General features: G+C 41.1%; 1 protein-coding gene across 3 annotated transcripts in view; it reads left to right on the top strand.

The window, feature by feature from the left end:
• The first annotated feature begins 202 nt into the window (after nt 1–202).
• Nucleotides 203–9,860, top strand: part of NEBL (nebulette) — a 270,611-nt gene continuing 260,953 nt past the window's right edge. The window contains exons 1-2 of one of the 3 annotated variants that reach the window (XM_075746339.1): nt 203–699; nt 1,699–1,793. In XM_075746339.1, the coding sequence (XP_075602454.1) occupies nt 631–699; nt 1,699–1,793 (164 nt within the window). In that variant the 5' untranslated portion in view covers nt 203–630. The remainder of the gene's footprint in view (nt 700–1,698; nt 1,794–9,860) is intronic. The other 2 variants (XM_075746338.1, XM_075746329.1) reach the window with 2 other exon arrangements.

The raw sequence follows: 9,860 nt of genomic DNA, 5'->3' as shown, positions 1-9,860 counted from the left end.
GCGCCTCAGTTCCCTCGCTCCCTCCTTCCCGCCGGGGCAAGGGGCCGGCGCCGCCTCAGCGGTCCTCGGGCAGGTGCGCCCAGGAGGCGGCCGCAGCCCAGCGCCCTCTCCCTGCCACCTCTGCGCCTCAGGGCGGCGGCGCGGATCCCGCCATCTCGCCCCGCTCGGGGCGGCTGCGGCGCGGAGCTCGCCCTCCCCTTCCTCCCTCCCCTCGCTGCGGGCCGCGCCGCGCCGGTGGGCTTGGCTTGACTTGGGGCTGCAGCGCGAGGCTCGGCCTGAGTCACCCAGCCCGCGGCGCGGGGAGCCGAGCGCGCAGGCACACGGAGGAGGCGGCGGGGGCGGGCGGCGGCGGCGGGGCGGCGAGCGGGCGGGGGCGACAGGCACCGACTCCCCGCCCGCCCACTCACACATGCTGCCGAGCCGCAGTCAGCTGGAGCGCCGCTTCCTCCCCAGCCTCCGCCGATGACCTCCTCGCCCGCCGGCAGCCGCTGAGGACCCCCCCCCCCCGGCGTCCCCGCCAGGGCAGGGGATGGTAGATCGGTCGCCCGGAGCCCCGTCCAGCCCAGCCCGCCGCACAGCAGCCTCGGCCGCCGCCGCCCGCGGGAGCCGCCGCCCGAGAGGAGCCGCAAAATGAACCCCCAGTGTGCCCGCTGTGGAAAAGTGGTCTATCCCACCGAGAAAGTCAACTGCCTGGACAAGGTGCTGGGGCGCGGGCGGGCGGGGACGGCTCCTCCCGGGCGTGCCCGCCCTGCGCCCCGCTCCCCTCGGCTCCGGCGGGGCGGACAGGGCCGGGCCGGTGGGGGAGCGGGGCGAGCCGGCAGGTGGCAAACGCAGCGCCTCAGGGGCTGCCGCTGCGCCGGTATCCGCGCCGCCACCGCCGGGCGACAACCGCCGTGTCACCGTGCTGGCGCAGGGCGGGGGGCGAGCGGGGCCGCGGCGGGCCGGACAGCCCCTGCGGTGCACTCAGGGTGACGGCGCCTGTAGCCGGCGGCAGGTCCCCACGCCCCCCCCGGCTCCCTGAGGGATGAAGTTGTAGGCGGCCCCCGCCCGGCTGTAGTTGTCGGTGCCTCCCCGAGCTGGGGCGGCTTCGGCTGCCCCGTACGGCATGGCCGCCTCGGCGGGGACGGCGGCCGGGGCACCGGGGTGGCGACAGCCCGTCCCTCGGGGATGTCTCCCGGTGATGCTGGTTATCGGCGAGCGCGGTCGCTCCGTAAATAACAGCAATGAGGCTGTGATAGATGCTCTAAATTAACGGCCCCGGCAAGGCAAGGCGGTAGGAGCTGCCGGAGGGAAATACCGTATTATGTGCTAAATTTAGTGTCTGTTCAGCGTACCAAAATGCCAGTCGTCACATTAGTGATTTTATTCGCGTAGTATTGCATTCTTAGCAAGCGGTGCTGTTTTTTCTTTAACGAGGCAAAATGTCAAACTCCTGCTTCAGATATATTTAAAATAATCCTGGCAAGGTCAGCGTGCGGAGGTCTTGGCATTCACCTTAGCAGAGAATTTACATTTCTGAGAGTGTTTCAGAAGCACCTTTAGTTTCGTGTGAAAGTAATTCTTTTGATTTAGTTTACAGAGATCTGTAATGCATGGCCAAAATATTGATGTGTAATTGTGTTTTTACATTTACCGTACACTAACATAGCTTTCAAAACATCAGTATAGTAAGTAATTCTACTTTATGGTTCTTTACAGTACTGGCATAAAGGATGTTTCCACTGTGAAGTTTGCAAAATGGCTCTGAACATGAATAACTACAAAGGATATGAAAAGAAACCTTATTGCAATGCGTAAGTATTGTTAATGTCAAGTCTTGCAGAAATGCACATGAAAAGAAGACCTGGCCATGGATATTGTGAAATAGGTATTGTCATGCTTAATCTAGAGATGTAGCAGTCTAGAGTAGTTTAGTATCTTTTCAGATGGTGTAGTCTACTTGTATTGAATTGATAGAAGATGAAAATATTTGATATATTTAGGCAGTGTTTTAATATCAGATCTCAGCATACAGGTCCTTCCCTCCCAGAAAGCATTGGATCTGGTGCTGACTCCTATTACATTCATTACTGGCCTGCTGGATTACAGTTGTCCATTATGCAGCTCTCAGTTCAGGGTTATGGACCTGATCAGCATTTTGTAATAAGAAAACAAAGTGCTGCTTGGTTGTGTAGTTTACCAGAGATAATATCCTGTTAGAGATTGTGGCAACCTATTTTTAAAACTGTTATGTTGTTCACATATCTCAGATTACTAAGCTAGATGTTTACAAAATCCCTACTTCTAGTGCTTCATGCTATTTCGTATTTTGCTTCTCTCTTAGATTTTGAAAAATAGATTAATTTTGGTTGTAGAGTATAACCATGTTGTATTCCACTTTTAGATTTTGTTGTTGTGTGGATTTGAAGGGTGCTTTCGGGTTTGGCTTGCAAATACTGCAGTAGAGCATTTTGATACATGTAGAAAAAAGGTGCTTATTGTTCTTTGTGCCATGCTCCTAAGATTTGCTAAGTGCACTTCAGTATGTTTTAATCTTTAGAAACATTTATAATATGCTTTGTTAACAGGATATCGCTAAAGAATTTGGAATCAAATGTGATCTTATGTGTTATTCATGTATTGTTATTATTTTCACCTTTACCTACATAAAACATGTTTTAAGAGGCAGAATTTTGAAACTATAGGCACATTGTAATTTTTTCTGAAATAATCTTATACTCAAAATACTTGTTTCATGTTGAGATAGACAGTCTATGGCTGGCCATCACAGAATAGTTCAACGGCATATGCTCATTTCTTCCAGGCTAAAATTGAAGCCAACCAGTGCCTATCTGTCTAAAATACGAGTTTTGTTATAAAAACTGCTGTCCTGCCAAAACTTGAAACACCTGTTTCAATGTGCACAGTGGTACTTAGATTACTTTAGAAACATACTGAGTTACACACATACATTTCTAGCTTTCCTTGAAGTGCTCTACAGTGTATGAGACCTCTTGTAAAAAAGTGTGGTCGGTTGCCAGGCTTAGATGCTGTAGAGAAAGCTCTGTAGGAAGGGAGATTCATACTTCAACAGGTGGCACGCTACAAGTCAAGACTAACCTAAAAGTTGTTGGTCCTAGATGGGACTCTGCTTTTGATACTATTTGAGTTGAATACAGACTTACATCCTTTACAGTGATTAAAAATCTGATAATACTTTGATGCCTTTTACCTGATTTTTTTGTGGTTAAATTTCAGTGGTGATACTTTGGTTGCTTGATCTTTCCTAGGTAATCGGATCCTTACTTGTCTAATAATGCTGTTTGTTACAAAGTCTCTTCGATGCTTTCCATTGATGTTTCCATGCTGTGCATATTTAACTTCTGTTTTAGGAGAGTTTTTCATCTATGTAGTTAAGCTACATGGTGTGTCCTTCTATTTACGGATGAGGGGGAATAAGGATGATGGATGTGTTATGTACCATTCAGGTGCTATTCTTCCTAGTAGTTGCTTTAATGAGCTTTGTAATAACGATTCTTGAAAAAAAAAAAAAGATCCTGTCTTTGAAATCACCCTCAAATCTGATGTATGAAACAGTAAGAAGCAATGTAAAACTGTGAAAGAATGAGTTTCTTCTATTAAAGAGAGAAGATCTAATATATATTATCAATCGTATTAAGTAAATGTAAGGGTGCACTTTTTTTTTAAATAGAGATATTTTAAATAAATAATCTAAATAATTTTAAGTGCTCTATGGATCCACTAAGGGAAGACCAAAGTGTGGGTTTTTTGTTTCAAGGAACTTTAATGTCCTTCAAAACTGTGTTTTGAAAATACAGTTGATTTAAATTACCGTATTTTGACACAGTACTCCTGCATCTCAAAGGTTACTTATTTGCAAAGCAGATGCCATTATAGTGTTTCAAATTATGTGTCTTACTCAGTGTCCATTAGTGAAAGGCAAATCCATTTTTATGTTAAACACTGCTTGATCAGAAAATCTACGAAGAAAAGAATACAAACACCTACAAGCACTTGACAAAGAGCAATTACTGTTAGACTGTTTATTGAGGTCATCCATCAATGAGAGTGTAATTTGTAGATAAAAGTGAAGAAGTATGCACTAATTTGAATGGGAGAGCAATACCATGAACTATTAGTTAGCTTTTTGTAAGAATGAGTCAAAAGGCACGATTCTCCGATAATTTCTCTATCTGTTAGTTCACAGGTTAGATGAGGCACTTTAAAAATATATTTTAACCTTTGAACTGAAAGAATTCCACTCTTTTTTTTTGGGTGCTGAAATTAATATTTTTTGTTGCATTATTAGGAAAAAAACCCAAATGTTACTTTAACTGTAAAACATAATTATGTTTCGATTAATATAAGAAAAAGATACTGATTTGTGACTGTTCAAACTATGCTTTTGGTGGAGGAGAGTAAAGTCAGATGGATTAACAGGAACTAGTGAACCAAGAAGGAATATATTGTGAAATACTTTAGTTCAGTGTCCATTAGAAAAGACCAGAAATATTTGTAAATGCAGGATTCCATTTTTTTAAGGGCAAGTTTTTTGTTGGGCAGCTTGTCACATTTCCAGCTAAATGGTTGTATATGTTCCTTGTGATAAGGATACACTGATGCCAAAAGTAATGGCTGGGCTACTGACGTCATAGAACTGGTACAGGTCAAGAAGCTGAGTTTCCTGGTATTGCACTTCTGATACTGCTTTCGTAAGTTGTAGATTTATGAAAGATTTTGCAACTGGGTTATAAGGGAAAACTTTGTCTACATGTGCTTGTGTATAATATGACTTTGAAAAGAATGATCTTTGTATTGCAGATTTTCCATGAAGTTTCTTGATCTGTTTCCTTTAAGTATTTCAGTGCTCTTACTTCTAAAGAAAAGATTATACAATCTATCTTTTTTATTGTTTATATAATTTGTAAGCTGTTTGAATCAGGATAGTTTCTCTCTGCTTTTTTGCATGGTGCCTAGAATGTTGTGCTTTGATCTCAGCTGGGACCTCCGAGTAGGACAGTACTCTCATGACTTATGATATTGTTTCTCACTTTACTTGCATTCATATTTCATCTGAAAGGCCTCATATGCAACATATTGAAGCTTGTAGGTGCATAGCACGTGGGCACTTCTAGGTTTGCCTTACAACTTTAGTCTTGCCTTTTACTTGCTGTGTGCCTTTAGATGTGCCATGTTGCCAGGGAGCTGCCTGATTTGTGAAATAATGTTGATGAAATTACGGGCTCAGACTTGTAGTCCAGTTTTGCAGTTCAACAAAGTGCTATGCATTGCCTAATGCAGGTGAATGAGCTGCGCTTTGTCTCTCTGAATGTGCATATAGATAGTAAAAGAAGGGTTAAGACAATTAAAATGGCTTGGGTAATCTGATGATTTATGATTTGTTAAATCAAGGTGTCTTTAATGCAAATCTGAACCCCTATTCCACTTTAATATCTGCAGATAGAGATTATTAAATACTTGTTTAATATATGTGGAAATTATAAGAAGAAAAATTGTTGTTATTATTATTTGCAAACTCAGAGCTGATTCTTCTCAGCTGCAAATAACCAAGATGATGCAAGGAAATGAATGGCATTTTGGCAACTAACCATCTGTGTACTAGTTCTCGAGCTTGTTAAATGATTGAATCATGTAGGATGATTATATGGTAACTTATTCTTACGAATATTCATATAAATACTTTTTTGACAGATTCACTAGACCAAAACACACGACTACTTTTTATGCAAAATGTAGAAGCTGAAATGCATATTTTTGGAATGTTCTCTCCACATTAGCTATACCTGCTGATGCAAACAGACTTCCTGCATGTGTGAACACATTTGACAGAGATGTATTTTTTAATTTCTGCAAAAGCTAATAGCTTAAGCTTCTGGAGACCTGATATACCCTCTTGCCAAAGGCAAACAACCTCGCTATTGGAATAAATCCTTCTGAAATATTTAGTATCTAAAATTTTGCTAATTTCCTGCACACAGGCTAGCTTCATTCAAGTTTTTATTTATGACAGTCAACATATGGAATGATTACATAACTTTGAAATTTAAATCTACTGTCATCAGTCTTAGCATAGATTATTGACATGGAGAAAAACTCATCATCACTTTATTTTTTCTAGATTTAATTTCTTTTTAACTCATGCCAGTAGGAAATAGATACACAAATACATTTGAAATATAGTGATGTTGTTAGAAGAATTGTACTACAGTTTCAATCTGCAAGTGCAGTCCAACTTTATATTTTTTAAGATACTATAGAGGATGGATGAAAAATGCCAAAGTTTTATTTTATACCAGCTTGGAAATGGTAAGAACACGGTACAACTTTCTGGACAGTGAGATGGGCTGGAAGCAGTTGCTTGTCATCAGTGGATGAACGTGGCCATTAAATGGAATCCATTGTCCTGAAAGGTGAACTTGTGTATAGAAGTTTGCGTTTAGCCGTGAAACATGAGTGGGTTTTCTTCCTACCAGTCAGAAAACTTCTAGAAGGTGACTAGGAGTATGATGATATTATACTTTCTAAGCATAACTAGCATTATCTTATTTTTCAGTAGTGATTTCAGCAGGTGATTATTTCTCAGTTTAAATATGGCAGGAAGAAAGAAAATTAGGAGGTTAGGAGCAGCAAGAATAATCCTTCTGAAATAGGATGAAGCCACTTCAAAGAGTTGTAGTAAAGAGAGCGAACAGAGTAAACAGATTTTTATTTTCTAATTCTCCATCTTCAACTGAACAACAACTTATTTAGTGTAAAAAGGATAACAGTGAGCTTAGGTTGAGGAGGATTGTTTTATGGCATGGTTAACCTTACAGCCAGTTACTTTTTTTTTTTCCCTCTTTTTTTTTTTTTCTCATTTTGGGCTTTTAAGCAGTTTCTGATCATTAGATTTGATCAAAAGTAGCTATTATATAGGTCAACCCAAAATGGTCATTCTTATAAAAAGGAACAACCCAAAAACTCCCATGCAAAACTTGGCAGAGAGGCAAGAAATAAAGGTAAGGATTTGCACTTTGTCACTTTATTAACTTTATGTATCGACGACTTTCCTCTTACGATGTAGTATAAAATGAGTAATGCAAATAACAACCACTAAAAAACAGCTGTTAAGGGCCTCAAAGCAGAGCCAAATACACCTATGTCATTTAAGGCCGTTACTTCTTGTTCTGCACCCCATAAGCATGGACTCCAGTATTTGAAAACAGTTATTGTGTTTCCCCTCAGCCATCTTTTCTTTAAACAAAACAGCTCTAACTCTTTCCTCACAGATTGTATTTTCTGGTAATTCTTGTTTCTCTACCTTCAGTTATCTCCAAATGGAGAGTGAGAGTGTGTGTGTGTGTAAATATATATATATATATATATGTATATATTTGGACTTTGAATTGCAGTGCCTAGCGGAGCATTACCAGAGCTGGTAGAATAGCAAATGTGCCTGTGCAACTCACATATATTTTTTTCTCTTAAGTCCCAGTACAGTCTTTGCCACTTTTTTTGGTTTTGTTGCAAAACCCGACCTATTGTTAAGTCGTATTCAGATTGTTGTGGGCTACAGTTTTCTCCTTCTATGCAGAACTGCAACCTCAGCAGTTGTTATTATCCATTATCTGAGCAGTTAATTGTTCTTGGCTGAGCACAGAATCTTCCACTTGGTTCTCATTGAACTAAATCTCCATTTTTCCCCAGGCTGTTTCTCCAATTTGTCAAGTTCATTTTATATTCTAATTTTGTTCTCTAGTGTGCTTACAGCCCCCTCCTATCAACCCTCCCACCAGACAGCCTGTAAGCACATTGCAAATTTAATAAGTGTAATCTTCATTTCATCACCCAGGTCGCTAGCTGAAGGCCTGGAAGGGTATTGTATGTACCTGCGTGGTCTGATGCAGCCTTCCCTTCTGTAGTGAGCAGTGATGAATGAGTGAAGTACTTTTTCTTATCTACCTATTCCTGGAGTGCTAGATCTGCATAAGAAAGAAAATAAAATTGTGCAAGAGTGTAATCATTGTGGATATTTATACAAGCTCTGCTTAAATATGAGGAACAGCTACAAGTACTCTTGTAGAGGAAACATCCATTCCTCCTTGCTCGGTCCTGTGGTGTCTTACTTGGTTAATTGAGTATTAAGTCCAAATTAGTATTGGTGGTATCCAGTAAGGAAAAGGAAAGTAGGACAAGAAGCCAAGTCTACTTGCTAGAACAGCTAATGGAGCCTCTTAGGCAACATATATTTGAGTGTCTGAAAGGTGTTTGATGCATATCTCTAAACTGTTTGAAGAAGGCACATGAGAACACTTTGTCAGAGTTGCTGAATACTGTGCACGAGGTGGATGGTGGTTAGTTGCAAAGAAATTACTAAAGAATAATCATCACAGACACTCAAATCTTGGGAAGAGTTGAGCTGTGTTTTGATCCCCATGATTGTGTCTAAGCAATGGGATGCAACGATATTTCTCAGGTTCCATTTCAACATGTTCAGTTGTCTGTGTCCTGATTTCACATTTGAACAAGACCTGCATATGGCACCTTACACGCACGTGCTGGTGGGTGTGCAGGGAGAGGACTCTGCTCCAAGAGGTCCCTTGGTTTGCATTTTTGTAAGCTATGGAGAGCACCATGGAGCACTCCAGCTTAGCTGCAGCCAGCCTGCTTCCCTGCTGGTGCAAATGGAATAGAAAAACTACCCCGAGGGAGATGAGTTGTTACCTTTTCTTCTCCAGAGCAGGTGAATTCGCCGACTGCATTTAATCAGTACTGTCACGTCTAGTACCTGATGTGAGTATAGGGTCTGTGTTTGGAATTAATGTGTTTTAATGTTCTGCCCGTTGGTGTAATTGCTCCAAAGGGAAAATTACAATTTAGTGTTACTTAGGATGTTGCTGGGGCAAATAAATAGAAAATATGCAAATGAATATTATACACTTTATTTTTATGCAAGACTGCAGTAAACATGACATTCAAAGCTATTTGCAAGAAATGCTCGTAGAAATCCTTACTGTGTGGAATCCTGATCTACTGCCAGTTTATGTCTTGGCTCAAGTAAATAGGTGTTTTTAGTTTGCATGATCATTGGCCATTGTAGACTGCAGATAATTTTTCCAAGGAAGAACATGCACATCTTCTCAGCACCTGTAGTCATAGAACATATTGAACATATATTCTTAGGGGGCTGTAGTTACTGAGACACAGTTTCATTAAGAGGGATTTTCTTTGCTTGCTGGTATCTTAGCCACTGTTGATGCTCAACATAATCTTGATTTTTTGTAATAGCTATTACTTTCTGTACTCATTCCTAAAGATTGATGAAGTTTGTTTCATTATATTTACTAAAATATTTAGGCAACAGAACAAGAACAATAGATTAAATTTTGTGATTCTGAATCATTTACTTATTTGCATTGCATAGCTTGAGCTTTGGAAGAGGTAATAACCAGTTGTAGCAAGCCTGTGAAATCTTAATGGTATGTTTTGTTAACAGCTTTGTGATTTAACTGTTTGGGGTTTTAAATGTTCTAAGCCATAGAATTTCCTATCATATTTGCCAAAGAACTTAAAAGTATTTTCACTTTGCTGAATTTGAAGTTCTGTGTGGCTCTGCGAATGTTGGTGGTTGCAAGTAAACCTGCTGTCGTGATATACTCTATATACTTTATAAAGCTTGAAGAAAAATAGGTATATGTTCCAGTCTTTCATGTCACTTTGAATTTTCAGAGTTGGTGATGTCAATAGAGAATGACAACATCATGTCAATCAGCTTGGTGTCAAGAAGCATGTTTTGCTGTTTACATATAATGTCAGTGGAAACTAACTGTAATTATCCAGACAACATACAGTCTTGGCTG

The sequence above is a fragment of the Balearica regulorum genome, chromosome 2 (genome assembly GCF_011004875.1).
Source record: "Balearica regulorum gibbericeps isolate bBalReg1 chromosome 2, bBalReg1.pri, whole genome shotgun sequence".
Lineage (NCBI taxonomy): Eukaryota > Metazoa > Chordata > Aves > Gruiformes > Gruidae > Balearica > Balearica regulorum.
This window is presented reverse-complemented; position numbering and strand designations above follow the sequence as displayed.